The sequence below is a fragment of the Pyxicephalus adspersus genome, chromosome 6, assembly GCF_032062135.1.
Source record: "Pyxicephalus adspersus chromosome 6, UCB_Pads_2.0, whole genome shotgun sequence".
Taxonomy (NCBI): domain Eukaryota; kingdom Metazoa; phylum Chordata; class Amphibia; order Anura; family Pyxicephalidae; genus Pyxicephalus; species Pyxicephalus adspersus.
This window is the reverse complement of record NC_092863.1, coordinates 58,875,475-58,892,033: the sequence shown is the minus strand read 5'-3', so window position 1 is coordinate 58,892,033 and position 16,559 is coordinate 58,875,475. Positions and strand designations below refer to the sequence as shown.

Here is a 16,559-nt window from a genome sequence, read left to right as displayed (position 1 = left end):
ATAGAACTACTGTGATTTATTAGAGAGATTATTAAATACAATTTTGATATTTTACTATTTGCCCATATGGTTTAAATATCTCCCACAGGATGTTAAGTGTCTGGGCTGTCATCCAACCACTTAGTAGGTTGAAATATTTGTACTTCAGTGTGCATCATGTTCTGAGTGACGATCTTTCTGTATTTTCAGCGCACTCCAAAGGAAACATCCTACCGGAAAGGCTCATAAGATACACCTTCCTCCAGGTTGGCTACAAATGCTAGAAAAGTTCAGCAGGGAATGTGAGAGCATACAACGTTATACAGATGGATGAGGAGACACTGCTACCCATAAGATTTACCAGTGCCTACTGGCAGGACACAGAAAACTAACCATCAAGTATTGCAGGGTTGTCCATGCCAATGTAGACCACCATGACAAATAGTCCTGCTAATGATATCAGGCTATGGATGATTCTGGCAGTCCTCTAAAACACTTCCACCTATATTGCAGAAAGGCTACAAATACAACTAGCAGAACAGGCGTACCCAACACCCATTTCACACATTTTTCAAGGTGTATATGTAAAAGAGCCATTGGCTGGGGTTGTTCTCTGTTCACTTTTTTCAGACTGGGAGTTCTCTCCATTTCTTGCTTCTGGATCTTTCTAGTTTTAAATGTTGTTTGTGGAAGTTAAGCCGCTTTGTTTTTGTTTTGTTTTTTGTTTATATATAACAGATATTACCTTGAAGTTACAAAAAATGTATTTACTTTACTTTACTGTATTTATTTACTTTTATTTCTATGTCTTGTTGCAGGTCACGTGATCATTTCCTTCTCTTTTGCCCGCTATGCTCTGATTTCAGGATGGAGATTGCACATGTGTGATCCAATCTCATCAATCACCGCAGTTTTCTTCTAATAGGAAATATGACCGCTAGACTGTAGGTACCACCGTCACGGTATAAATGGATCTGCCCCACGCTGTGTTCATAGTGTCACATGGAGCAGTGTTTGGTAAGACAAAAGGCTTCAGGGGGTTGGAGAATACAAAAATGTAAACAGAGCCAGTCACATAGAGTAGAGAATACGGCCTTTTATTCTTAAGGAAAAAACAGTTAGAGCTCTCGTTAAGTGACTAGGCTGAGATAATGTAATCAGTCTGTTGGCAGAAGTAAGCATTTCTTCAGTCTTTCCCCAATTCTCAGGCTGTAATATTGTGTCTTTGTAGAAAAGCTGCATACAGACGTTACATTTTGCTGGAAACATTCTTTCAGCAAAACTAGAATGAACATGCACTGTACAGACAGCTCTGTTTAGTTCTATGGATAGAGGAGGAGGAAGAACAAGTGGAAGGCATCCCATTGCAATCTGCTGTGGAAGATCTAAATGATGCTGGGGAATTACTGTACACATGCTAGATTTTTATTTAGGATAATCACAATTGTTTATCTCTCGCAGCCTTAGTTAAAAAGTAAAAGGCTGCAGCAGGGAATGATTGCCCTGAGCTGCTGTGGGCCCCTCTACTGGCTAATCTACAAATCTATAAATGTGAAATATAGAATGTCAGAAACAGGCATACACAGAAAAATGGCTAACCTGTCAGATATCTAGCGTGCTACAAACTTGTTGGAAACCTGCACAGTTCACTTATCCTGGAGTAAAGAAAACCTCACAGGATCCATACCATGGGAAGATATTCTGTAATTCGAACGGGAGAAATGGGCAAAGCTAAAAATACTGTAGCGTTAACAGCTCAATAGTTTATTTTCTTTACATACCAAGCACAAGTAAATGGCAGTGAAGTGGTCTCACTGATAATACAACATATAGGTTATTTTTTCTCCAATGACCCCAGACCACTGAAGTACTAAGAACCTTCCCTCTGGTTTGTCTTTTCTGTTTTAGGAAGGATGTGACATAAGAGCTGCTAGAAAATGTCATAATGTATTTTAATGCAGATATATATACTGTATATTTATGGCACCTGCTGGCAATTTATGGTATCTTGCGGAAAACAATTACACAGAATGGGTAAATTAATCATCCTATAATATAAATAATATACCGTATTTTTCGGACTATAAGACGCACTTTTTCTTCCCCAAAACTGGGGGGGAAAAAGTGGGTGCGTCTTATACACCGAATACATGTTAAATATACCGGTAATTAAAAAAAATCATACTCACCCGATCCCGCGATGCTGTGGGCTTCTTCTTCTCCTCGCTCTCCTCCCGGCTGCAGCGCGTGTCTCCTCCTCCTCTGAGCGAGGAGAAGCCGGCACACGTGCCCTCGCGATCCGGTAAGCAGGCTGGATCAGCCTGCTTATGGGATCGCTGGGGTATGCATGTCGGCTTCTCCTCTCTCAGAGGAGGAGACACGCGCTGCAGCCAGGAGGAGAGCCAGGAGAAGCCGACACCCGTGCCCCCGCGATCTCATAAGCAGGCTGGATCAGCCTGCTTACGGGATCGCGAGGGCACGGGTGCCGGCTTCTCCTGGCTCTCCTCCCGGCTGCAGCGCGTGTCCCCTCCTCCTCCTCTGAGCGAGGAGAAGCCGGCACACGTGCCCTCGCGATCCGGTAAGCAGGCTGGATCAGCCTGCTTATGGGATCGCTGGGGTATGCATGTCGGCTTCTCCTCTCTCAGAGGAGGAGGAGGGGACACGCGCTGCAGCCAGGAGGAGAGCCAGGAGAAGCCGACACCCGTGCCCCCGCGATCTCATAAGCAGGCTGGATCAGCCTGCTTATGGGATCGCTGGGGTATGCATGTCGGCTTCTCCTCGCTCAGAGGAGGAGGAGGGGACACGCGCTGCAGCCAGGAGGAGAGCGAGGAGAAGAAGAAGCCCGCGGGATCGCGGGATCGGGTGAGTATGATTTTTTGGCACAGGGTGATCAGAAGGGGATACATTGTGTCAATGTATCCCCTTCTAATCACTCTGTGTCAATGTATCCCCTTCTGATCACTCTGTGTCAGAGTGATTAGAAGGGGATACATTGACACAGAGTGATTTTTTAGTATTTTGTTCAGAATCTTTTTTTTCTAGGTTTTTCTCCTTTAAAATTGGGTGCGTCTTATAGGCCGGAGCGTCTTATAGTCCGAAAAATACGGTAATTCCAAACATCCTGGTAAAAAATTCATTACAAGAAATGATCAAATGCTGTTGGTTTTGATTGTCCTTGATGGAAAAATGGTTTTGAAAATCTTTTTTTCTCTACAACCAGCAGAAGTCAAACGATCAATCTTCTGTGCTACAAAGTTTGCGGTAAATGGGCCCACAATAGGTAATTTGTACATTGCTGATAATAAGGACTTGGATGGGTGACACTCAATGTAGGCAGAACCATGGTAAAAACCCTGACAACCTGTTTATAGTGGAAGAACCCGATAATTGAGAGGCCTAGGAAACACTATGAAGCCATGGTGAACACATCAACTGCGCATGTTTGGATTTGTGTACAATTGTTTGCGATTTATATGTTCACAACTGAAGATTAACAATAATTATCCAAATGAGTAAGCCAGGTGGGATTTCCCATGGAAAATGATCACGGCCGGTTTTAATATTTAACAATTTTCTGGGTGGATGTCAGAAAATGTTAGTTTTTGAGGACATTTGTATAGCATGTGTTTAAGCCTTAAGACTAACAAAGAAACAACATAGGCTAGTTTTTGCCATGATACACCAGTGACTGGGCATCACCTAACTAAACACCAACCACTTATTAAGGAAGTGTGGTAGGTACTTAGCCACATGACTACCCTCCCCAGGGAAGAGAAAATCACTTTACTCAACTCTAGCATTCATATTTTACTCCCCAGAATAACTGCTTTTCTGAAATACCTTTTATTTATACAAACTCCAAAAGTATTCAAAAGTATACATTTACATGATAGTTGTTCTAAAGCAGACGGTGTGTGTTTAGTTAGGTCCCATGAAATATTATATTGTCAGTCACCTGTTGAAAATTTGTTTGTACAAGATCACATTAACATAACCTAACATCAGCTGTATGTTAAACAAAATTAAAATACTAGAATATTCAGGGAAGGAGACATTGCAAACATTGCAAATAAATTCAAATGTGGATGGAAGTTGTACCTTGTATTTCTGTCTCCGGCACATGGTAATACAGGATTGTATTGTCTGTTTATTTGATGTCTCACTCATGCCAGTCAAAGGAGGTGGATTTCCATGATCTTTGAAACATCCCAGATTCCCAGGCACTGAAAAATAATTACAAAGCTTGAGTTTTCACAAAGCAAAACTTGGAACATTGTATATATAGCAGATTTTTGGAAAGAAGTACACAGCAACACAGGACAATTATAGCACAGTTAGTCCACAGCCTCACCCTACAGAGGAGACAGATTCCATAGTGGTTGCATAAGTTTACACCTAGAATAACTATAGCCGGTGAAACTAAATTATATACTAGTCAAAACAACTGCTCAGGGAAGAGGGTGGTAAAGTATAGTTTCCTCCTACCCATAGAACAGACATTTTTCCATAAAATACCCTCAGCCTGCTATGCATCTTGGCTTTCAGAACTACTAAAGATAGGTAGGATTGTATAGATGATTTTAAAGTTTCAATTTAGATAACCAACGCTGAAAGCTATGTATATACACAGTCTCCTTTAAACATTTTATTTGTATTATGGCTGAAGAATAAAAGTTTCAATTTAAACATTAGCTGTGGGCCAACATTAATCCAGCTACTGAATTTGAGACAGTTTGGTTGGTTTGACAGTGTAACATTGTTTTTTTTGCACTAATGTTATTTGTGAGCGGGGCACATACAACTGTGGTCATGTTTACCAACCATATTTAGGTGAATAGACACTCCACATGTAAAAATTCCTTGTTACTGAATGCAGGTTATCTATTAATATGTCACATTTTAATGCTGGTATTCAACTTTAGTCAACACAGTGGTCATGTTACATGTAAAGCTACTGTGGACATGCAAGTGTATATGATATCGGTTTTAAAAAAAGTGCAACAGCTTCATGCATATCAAGTAACACTAGCGGAATAGCAAAATAGCAGGTCACAACAATGACTAATAACAATTAATAATAGCAATAACAAGTCAGAACCTGAAAGCACCTCCATAACAACTGAGGTTTCTTCAAAAAGGGGCATCTGCTCAGAAAATCATAGTCATGAAATAAAGCTAGTGCTTTTTTTTACAGTTTTGCATAGCATAAGAAAAGGGTTAAAGCATACATCTAGACACAACTTTTTATATACTTTGGAATTGAGTGGGAGAAGATTAGAGTTTCTATCCTGTTTTACTGCTTTTTGGATTGGAACACCTTCATAGGTGCAGGTTCTATACACTTAAATCTTGAGTTGCAAATTAAGACAAAGCAACATGACTTTGAATTTGAGATTATGACTATGACTTTTAAAAAAAAAACAAATGAGTTGTGTCCTTAGGTAGACACTGTAATTGTCAGCGACTGTGACAAGACTATCTAATTGAAAATGCATGGTCTGCATTGCAGTATTCTAAACACACTTACACCATTAGGCTCTCTGAGCCACTCTCCAGCTGGACAGATCTGTATTACCAATCCCAGTTTGCTGCATTCCCTGCTCTGTATCAAATTTAATTGACAGATGCCACATGATTCTTTCCTCTACCCATCGCTACTGGTATCCGCCAATAAAAAGGCTGCAACATTGATGCAATATTTTTTGATTTTAGGATGATACTGTATTCTAGTGCAAGCCGCAAGGTCAGAAAAAGCCATATGCACGCTTTGTTCTTTTTACCCTTTATCATTGTGCCATCAAACCTTTTTGAAATGGGAAATAACTGTCATGTGTATATATGTGTGTATGTCATGTGTATATGCACACAGTAAATTCTTAGCCAAAACAATGTTAGTCCCTTTTATTGCAATCTAAAAAGACTACTGTTATCCATGCTTCATTCTGCACTAGACAAATAAATCTATATGAGTATATTGACACACACATACACACGTCTTCAAGTAATTTTGTTTCAAGATATTCAGAGCTGCAAGATTGTGATGGACTGCTGGAATTTGACTTCCCTGCCACTCCCTTTGTCCCCTGGAATCCTCCCCATTTCTATTCTAGATTTGGTATCGCTCAAACCAAGTGAATTGGACAATGTCCAATATTAAATTAACATGAATTCATAATGACTCTCATTCGATCATTAATAACACATGGGATTCTTATGTTGTGAAGATTCATTTTCCCTCTGTCTTGCCTTTGTGCTTGTTCTGTTTTATCCTCCTCAACTTCTCTTTTTAAGTTAGTTGTTTGTTACTTTAGGATTGATTTGTACACTACAGACCAGCTTCATTATTTGTTAAGGTTTTTTTTACTCTTCCCTTCCTGTCCTGGAGACACAACAGTAAGTAAAGGAAAAGCTCTCCAAAGTGAGAGTAATTCCATTGGATAACGGTCAACGGAAAAATTGTCCCTGTTGGAAGATTTCCCCTCAAATCCTGTTCCAGTGGCCACTGTAAATTTTTAAATAACTTTTTTTGTTAAAGCATACTTTTCTAAGACAATGGTCACTTAATAGAGATTGTTTTTTTCTAGCAGGGATATAGATGGCATTAAAAACATAACAGAGTTTGTGTTCCTTTCCTACTCTATGCACAACTAAAACAAACTATACAGTATAGTGATAATGCAGGATCATTATGGTCATACAAAGGGTCAGGAATAGGTTATAGCTTTATCCATTTTTGGAAAGGCAATGCATCGAAAGCCCTGCCTTTTTGAATCGTTCCACAGCCCTGTTGGATATGTAATTTATTGAGCCACAGCTCTTCTCCCCACCTCTAGTTCCTGAAGCTATTGGATAATTCTGATACATACCAAAGATTATTATATACTATAAACAAGTCAATGTGAATGACGCAGATACATTTACATTGGGTCCATGGATACTTTTACTTTTCTTAGTTTATTAACAGATTTTGACACACATCAATTGGATGCAAGTCAGTAAAATAAACATACTGATGAACAGACTTTATTGGCTCTGGAAGGACACTTGGGCTGAATTTTTTGACAGATGCATAATGTCAGGCACAATGAAGGTCCAAATGGATTATCACACTACAGAAACATGATGTACTAAAAGCATGTCTGTCCGCACTCAGTCACTGGAGTAAAACCCTCCTTTTTATGTTCTAAGAACTCTGTCCACCAAGCTTTGATCTGCACTGCTTTAGGAATCTTCGTCTGTGTCTTAGATATTTGTCAGTATGACCACTGACACAAATTGAAACAGCAGATAATATTTGATCTTCTGCAGTCTGTATTTTGATATGGCCAACTGTTAAAAGTCACTATAAAAAAAGGATATTTATTTTTTTAATATAGCATGTTATAAGGAGACATTCAGATTAAAGTCACCCGAAACTAAATTTTGGTAGCTTCATCTGGGGTAGATGAGGAAACGTTTATTCCTCAATACCCCGAAACAAGTATGTGCATAATATGTGTCAGCTATACACTGGTTCTAATTCACTAATAATGAGCCAATATAATGTAGTACAACACTATCCTCTCTCTCCAGGACACTGCAGTTTTTACTCCTCATTGGATCCATATTTTAGGAATTATTGAAAATTGAGGTCTGTGGAGTGTTGCCTGCATAATGCTAATAAGTGGAAAGCTTTATGACTAGTCTCTCCTCCTCACTGCACCCCCATCCTGTCCAATTTATTAAAAAAAAAGTATTTCTCTAAAAGCAAGGAAAATGGAGGGCACATTTTAGGGAAAATGCTGTGTTTTTGCATTTTTTAAAGCAGAGGTATGGCTGCAATAAATTAACTCTTTGGTGAACCAAGGATAGCAATAACTGCATTCTGTGTTAATAAACAAGTTAGCAAAGCCAAAGTGGCTGATGTTTATGATATGGCTGCTTTATATAATATTAAAGAATAAAACCAATAAAAATAAAGAATAAAGTCAGAAAAACACATATTTTTGGACTAATGGATCTTTTAAACAATTCTCACTTTATTAAAATTCCAGAAATATTTTAAAATCTCAACAAAAGTTGCAAGTTTTCCAGCCAACAGCTGTTTTACACATGCACACGCTTGTCAAGGCTTAACCTACATTATAATATTAGCATTGCATGATAAAGTCTCTCCCACATCTAGTACATAGTCCAATTTTACCAGAGAAGGCAGGAATAAATTCTAATTAAAAATCATATCGGTATGGAATTGATGTTAAACAGCTAAACAGGTCAAATACAAAAATGTTTACTTTTCTACTTCCCAAAAGGCTTACAGTTTGGGCCAGCCATACTACACACCTCTACTCTTTAGGAAGATTTGGCTGCTGCCTTACAGTTTACGGCTTTCTTGGTTTTCTGTCTGCTTATTGGACAGGAATGATGATGGCAGTTCATTGCCTGACGGTAATGAGTTAAGATGGAAGCTGGATACCTGAATTTCAACAGATTCTGTGGCTGTCTGGCTAGAGTTAGAGCATTAGGTATCCAATGTATTGTATCAGTTGCCCAGATCAAAGGGCAATGATGTGTAAGACATGTCCCATAACTCTCTGCTGTGTTCTGCTTAGTTGTGCATAGGCATAACCAATCCTGAAAATGCAGATATAGGATGGAATGTCTGCATAGTTTATAATGCAAAACCACTTAAAGAAATCACACTTTAGAACAAGGTTTGAAGATGTCTACTTAACAGAAGAAAAAATGTTAGACTGCACCGATCTGTCTTTCCTTTCACGTGGAGGAGTAGACTTGGAACCTCAGAATTCTTTAATGTGTATATCACAGTAATTTACTTCCTATTCATTTAATAGTATTTAATTCATATGTTTCTTGCAGCAGCCTTTTAGAATCTTAGGCACTTTTTACAGACCTTCAAAGCAAACTATTTTTATTGTCCAACCAGGGAAAATAACCTAAAAGTAAATGTGTCATTCATCAATGTAAGCACTGTCAATATAAATTGGTATAGTGATATAAAATAGGCACTGAAGCATTCACATGGGCATAGTTACTGCAACACTAATATTCCTACTTATTAAGGCACAGACATCATAGCACTGATAATCATTCACTGTGGCATTGCTGTGGGCATGTTACACTGTTTGTACATATTCATTGTAATGATATGCCACAGGACTAGCAATTATATTTCTTAACATATTTTTACTTCGAATTTATAAAAATATAAACTCTACCCACATGAGTCCTTGGGAGTTTCTGTGGCTTGTATTATTATGTATATTAGGGTTTTACAGGAATATAGTGGGCAGAAAAGAAAATTTTAAGCCTGGTGGGAATTGTGTCCTGGCACATTAAAAGAGAGAATATGGGTTAGAGACAGTATGATCTCATATTTGTCTCAAACAAACAAATAAGGACATGGTGATATTCAGCTCTGTCCAAACGTCTCTTCAACACTCTTCCTGATAGGCCAGAATAGCTGCAACAGTAAGCATTGTCCTTGAGGTATTCCCAAAGGATGTTTATATCCTGTATATTCTTTTTATGAATGCCAAGCTAAACTCATCATATTGGCAAGAGTGGGGGAACCATTGAGTACAAGTCAGACTGGCAGACTGGTTCTGCTGGAATAAAGCTACTGTATATGCATACATAGAAACTTCATGTCTACATTTACCCATTACCCCACGTTTTTTCTGCTCATTTGCCGTATAGTGGGTTCACTGTGATTATTATTTTTATTTTTTTAACAAAGCTGATAAGCTGCATACATATTTTTTATACCAAACCTAATCTGATAGAAATAGATAGAATAGATAGATAGAAATCTGATCCTGTCCTGTTCCTACTATAGCTTTCATTACAAGGGTGTATGTAAGTCAGTAGACTGCAGACAATTACACTACATTAAACGCATTGAGAATGATGCTCTAGCTTTGCAATCAGAAATTAATTTAAAAAAAATGTATTCTTTACCATAAGAAATGTTGGCCCAGCCACTCAGCGTTTTCCAACCTTTTTAACCTGGGAGAACACCTTCAAAAAACTTTAAGTCTTCAGGGAACCCCTTTATATATTTACTATATCTACAGTACATTAGCATGGCGGTCATTGGCAAAAATGCTTCTTACATTGCTGGTCACTGGGAAGAATATCACCCTTACAAATACCCAAAAGATCATTGGTGTCACCTAATGTGACTTGAGAGGCACAAACTGCTCATTGCTTAAGGAAATACCAGTAACCTCCGGAGGAACTCTGGTTGGGAAACCTTGCACTAACAGGTGTGTACCCCAACATTCATGAATTTTTGGGCCTTCTGATTCAAGATTTTAGAACCTATCTTATAGTCAGAGGTCTTCGTAGATGGGGATGACTTGTATGTGCTTTTCTTTTGATATCTAATGTATTTAATATTTTGGTTGTAGTTTCCTAGAACTCTTTTTTCTACTTTTCTAAATGCTCACTACCTCTCCTAGGTAAATCACAGGTTCTATGTTTTATAGCATATCAAATTCAAATGTTTATTACTCTGTTCCTTGTGGTGTGACATGTTCTATCTGGCTTACTGCACTTTAAATTCCATTTCAAAGAACAAATGTAATTTTTACCAAAACTGGAACTGACCTGAAAGGCAGGCTCACTGTTGGCTCATTCTAAATGTCATATTTTACTTCTCAGAGAAAACACCGTTTTTAGCTGCCCTACCTACATTGATTTAGAGAATTGTACATACCCCATGCTGTTAGTAGCAGTGAGAAATGTATCCTAAGATTAAAGGACATGGTTTTTGTCATGCTGACTCATAGTGAATAACGGCCCGCCTGGGGAATGTACACATATCCATTAGGATTGTACTTTTAGGTATTTTATGGGGCTATCTTGAAGAGAGTAATATAATTTAGATAAATTGTACAATTAAAAGCAACTATTAATACCCTGTAATAACCTCAGCCACAGCTATAAAAATGTCTCCACAGGTGGTTTGTCAGACATATCATTAAAGCACACATTTATGGGTTTATAGTGTATTATGATATTCTAAAAATAACGAAGTATTGTTTAAATAATGTTCCATTATGAATCCAATGTTTGGTTTGGCTCTGATAGTTGGTGTACAATGTTGTAATAGTTACTATCACACAACAGAGCAAGAAGCTCTTAGAAGACAATGATAACATTTTACTGAACACTAAGCATATCTATTCCATGAACAATAAGTCAGTCTTTTTTATTAGCAGCCGATTAGAAATAATGCCGCTCAAAGCAAGTTTGTAGCAAGCTGTCATTATCAGGCATTATATCTGGTAAATGACAAAATAAGCTTGTACCTTTCCTGCGGTGAGGTGCCCTCAAGAGCCACCTGATGGTCTTCTGAAATGCAAATAGCTTTTCAAAGTTTCTGTCTGCATATTCATAGCAATGTCACCTTCCTTTCAGATGGCAATGTCTGGAACGGCTGACTAGTTGCTATGCTTTGCATGGCGGGATGGGGGCCAGGTGTACATAAAGACAACTTTTAGGAGTTGGAGGGGTATGAGGGTGTTCTCAGTGTACTGTAAAGGTTCAGGGAACAAGCGAACAGCTTTTGTTGTCACCTACCAGATGAAGTATTTCGTTTATACAATGAGATTTTGCTTCAAAACCAACAGTAAGCTGCAATTTGATCTGTTATGATGGATTACTGCAATCCTTTCTTTGTACCCCAGAAATGCTTAATGTTAGGTTCGTGCAGCTCAACTGTAAAAAAACTAACAATTACACATTAGTCAATAATGATAAAGCAATATAAAGTTGAATATTCCTTTGAACTGTTTTTTCTGTTAGTTATATGTATAAAAAAGGAACATTATAGAAATGTGGTTAAATACTCCTAACCATGCAGTTTTCTGCAGTTTAGCTGATCTTCCCTGTAGTGTTTTCTGTTTAGTTGTCTCAACTGACCCTTCCAAAGGTTCTATATGGACAAGCATACTTTAAAGATCTACCCACTATCTCTCTACTATATATATCAACTGTTCTTCAGAAATGTCCACAAGGCCATGCAAAATATATGAATGTTCTCATTTATCAAGGTCATGGTATGTTAGGTGGGTATGTTCCTGATACCCATTAGATTGAAAACTGGCTTTTTGGGCTGCAAACACTTTTCAACATTATAGTTCACTCCAGTTGAATTGTGATAAACTACTATTAGCTATGTCATACAAAATGGGTAGTTCATGAACAAAAACAATGCTATAGAACATTATGTTCATTTTAGATAAATAGTATAGATGACATCATTTGTATGTAATTTAAAAGTACCCTATAGCCAAATTTTAAATCTGTGTAGAGTCCTATCAGCTGAGTACTCCTAATGAGTGTTGATTGGCAGCGACTTCACTGTTCATCAGTATGGTCACAGTGCACGTTTCCATTGAAAATTGTTTACAGGTGGTCATGTAAATGCCACCTGAAATATTATATCGACATCAGTCATCATGGTCACTCCAATGTCATCTATGCACAATATTGGAAATTGTTAGCATGTAGTTAGTAGGAAGTTTTCCAGCATTTAAATCAGAAGAGGTTTAGCACAAATTGCTATTTTGTGTACATTTTATCAGTACTTCGAATTCTTTCAGTATTTGGTAAGAAACTGAACAAACAGCTGGTTAGTATAAAGCCTAAAATATACAACTGTTATGGTAAATCACCCCAAAAAATGAAATGAACAAATGGTAAAATGCAACAATGCAAAACAAAACATGTTTCAATGTTAACATGTAATATATTCTGTAGATAATTAGAAACTATGCTGCACAAGTCATTGTATGTGTCTTGTTAATGTGAGGGAATGCAAATCCACAGGTTAATGGACTTCTGGGACCATGTTATCTTACTTTCATGGGATAGAACAACAGAAATTAGGTACAATTTCCAACCCAGTAGATCTATGCTGCCAAAATTGTTTCATTTACAGTTCTTGCACTATTAATTAAAAATAGGCCAAACATACACAAATGGTTGTGTTTAATTACTTTTACAAGGCAGAAAATCAAAAATGGGTGTGTACTTATATTTTCTGAAATATTAAGTAAAATATTGGGAATTGGGAATCTTGTAAAATGCATTAGAGTCAATTGGGAAGTTGAAATGAAGGTAGAAATGGGGTTAAATGGCTCTGGAGGGTTACAGAAGCAGGTCTTGTGCCCCAATATTCTATATTTTTTTATTAAAAAATAGAAAAAAAAACAAAGTAGTACAAAGCAACAGTATAAAGCAGTACATTTAACTAAATGATCAAAGTAGGTAATTCAAAAGAGTGATGCTAATCCTCCACCCCTTGTGTATAGGTAGGCTGCAAACCCTGATAAATGTAAATGATAAAGAAAAATCAGAAGATAGCCAGGGTTTTCAGATGCGGCAATGTATTGTAAAGGAGCAATCAGTGTTGCATACAAACTTCACCTAAACCATAATGTTCCATTTGGTCACTACAGTTTGTAGGGGGATAGACCAATGTACTAGACCAGCGGTAGGCAAACTCTTGCCTTTAAGTCAGATATGACCAGCTAGTATTCCAGTCTGACCTAAAGCCCCCCTAGTTATTTATTGTTGGATCTGGCCTAATTGAATTGTCGGGTTATCGCGAGTTTCTAGCGATATCATCAAGTTCCCGCACAGTAACCCCAATTACTATGCCTAAAGAGCAGAAGCTACCAGTCTCTGGAAGGTTGACCTAGAACGTTGTGTCTTCAACCCCCGAATGGACTGATAAATTCTTCGTCCAATGTGACAACAAAGCCCTGTGTTTGGTGTGCAATGACACCAAGAAGAGTCATGGTTGGAAAAAACCTTTCCTTGGACACCTTGTTTCTTTAGGCCTAGTGTGCCTCCTTGACCTCCTAAAATAGCCTAGTAGTCCAAAAAGTTTGGAAAAATGTCTCGTATCCCAACGCGTTATGCCTGTTAGGCTTCCTTAGGGGTGAATAATAATAATAATAATAACAAATAATAATAGTATAATAGTATAGTTAGTAGTAACAGTTATTAATATAGTATAATTAATAGTTAACACTTTATTAGGGATACTTTTGTCTAGTAGTTCATTGGTCTATCTCTCTACATTGTCAAATTGGAGTGACCAAATAGAATATTATGTTTTAAGTGAATTTTGTATGCAACACTGATCACTTACAATACATTGCCGCATCTGAAAACCCTGGCTATCTTCTGTTTTTTCTTTTATCATTATCAAAGTAGGTATTTAAAAAAAAAAATCAGCAGTCCAATGAATGAAACAAAGTTTGCAGAAAAGTTTTCATCTCCTAAACTGATTATTTAGTACGGACATCACATCATTCATCCCTAATCACAAATTAAAGTACTTACTAACACATTGCTGTGGGAAATTAAGATTTTACTAGAAGAAACTTTGGACATCTGACACAGGTAGATAAAACTTTGGAATTAAAAAAAAAATTGTAAAAATGTTCTGCATAAGGGGGTGTTTAAAGCAAGCAGGGTCACTCCACTGTGATGTACAATCCTTTTACTTGTGTTCAAAATTTTGGCTAAACTTTCTCAGGTACATTTTAGTAAAAGACAACCTGAAGTGTAAAAGAAGCAGAATGAAAGTGAATACATGGGCAATAAAATATTTATTCCTTTCTGTTAGAAGTTTTGCTATAAAATGTTCTCAGTTACAAGGTTATAGCAGCAATGTGTGACATCCTGAGAATATTTAATGTATGGTGTACACTGTCGGTCTTTGTCACGGGTGGAAGTCTTGTGGGCTGTCAAATTTCTTTGGGGGGTCATGGAAAGGACTTACTTACAGCTAGTCACTTCCAGGCCAGTAACTATTACAAAGGCAGTAACAACAGTTTTACATTAGGAAAGGGAGGGAAGCCTTCACTGACTTTCATACCCACTTTGTCCCCGGAGATCTGGTTTCAGGGAAATAATTAGAGCAGCTGCTACTTGTCAAAGGATTGTTCTGTGAATTAGGAGGTCTACATTATCCAAGAGAATGTAAAAAATATCCCCATATAACCTCTACATTACCTTAGTTAATTAGAGAACACTTTATGCATTAAGTAAAGTACTGACGACAAATAAAAAAAAAACGATAAAGAATGCAGCACAAGTCTCTTAGATGAGTTCTAACAATCAATAAATCTGAATAAGACCAATTCACTATAGTTTAAGTTTGGTTACAGTTCCCAATATGACATAGAATGTCATGGTACGGAAATTGTGATTGATTGCTCTATGCTAGGGATTACTGGAAAGTGGGTGTTCGATTAAACAAGTTTACCCAAATCACTGAAAAGTAGTAGTAACGTGATTTAAAGGAAACAGTTGCTTGGCATGCAGATTGTGCAGTGCCCTTTTAAAAATGGTGCTTGGTTTCCAACCTGGTTGGATCCTTATGATTGCATGTCTTACATTCTGAGTTGTGTTTGAATTCATATTTTTGTACAGCGAATAAAAGAAAATACACACAAACATATGCCCATTTACATGAGCCTAATGTCTTATAGACATTGTCTTATATGTCTTATTGCTAGGCAAATGACGGAAGGGATGATGAATGATAAGATGCATAATAAAACCTGCCATAAGGCATAGAATAAAATATATGCTGACAGCTACTAAGTATACAAAGCAGTACATGTACATAGGTCTCCAAACCATTAGGGTCCAAGAGCACTTGTACCCCCCTTCATACCCCTTAGATTGTGATAGGGGTTTGAGTTCTATATGGATGCTGTTCATCTGGAGGTGGCAATGTTGTAAATCCTTATCTATCAGTATTCTTAACTTTGTACCCTCTTTTATATGTAATTTGGCCTAATTTGTTTTGCATATTTAAAATGGTGAATGGGAGTTTCTATACATGTTTAGGTTATGGAGAGCAAAGATAATTCCTTCAGAAGCATCATTTGATAAATGTTTGAAAAATCACATTCAGTGTGATGAGATATGAACCCTATACCTATAGCTAGGTGTATTTTGTTGATTGAATTCCATGGCACAACACTTTCAGTGACTGATGGTTTCTTTTAAGTTCCCTGTAAAATTCTACATCATTCACAGGTTAAACAGTCAGCCTGGGAGCTTTGTGTCTTCCACAATTACCTAATGTGTGATAACTGGAAACATTTAAATAATTTATTGAGCAACTCTTTTGAGTTGAGAAATAAATCATTAAATTAATGTATCCCAACAAAGCTAGGTTCACATCAGCACCAGAAAAGAACACTAAATGTCATAGACCTAGGGATCGCAACATTGGACCTCCATAGGTCAATAATAGCTAGTGTCCCAATGGTTTGTGAATGGTGGTTGTAACAAGCAGGCTCCCCACCATTACAGTTCTGCCAGTTTTAAAAAGTGGGGCTACTTGTTTGGAATTGGGCCAGATTTATTTATTTTTATTTTTTTTAACACAAACCTGTCAGAGCGTGTGATTAATAAATTTTTGGCCACCATTATTTAGAGAACATATTTTTTTTATCATTGTGCAATATGTATTGTATATCTAAACCTAATAACATATTTATATATGTTATTTTATTCTTTATATTAGTTTTAATGTGCTTGTG

General features: G+C 37.3%; 1 protein-coding gene across 2 annotated transcripts in view; it reads right to left on the bottom strand.

Annotated features, from left to right (window-relative positions):
- The window catches only part of KREMEN1 (kringle containing transmembrane protein 1), a 98,143-nt gene that overhangs the window by 23,661 nt on the left and 57,923 nt on the right, over positions 1 to 16,559 (bottom strand). For both annotated transcript variants that reach the window (XM_072415971.1, XM_072415973.1), the window contains exon 4: positions 4,078 to 4,202. In XM_072415971.1, coding sequence (XP_072272072.1) covers positions 4,078 to 4,202 — 125 coding nt within the window. The remainder of the gene's footprint in view (positions 1 to 4,077; positions 4,203 to 16,559) is intronic.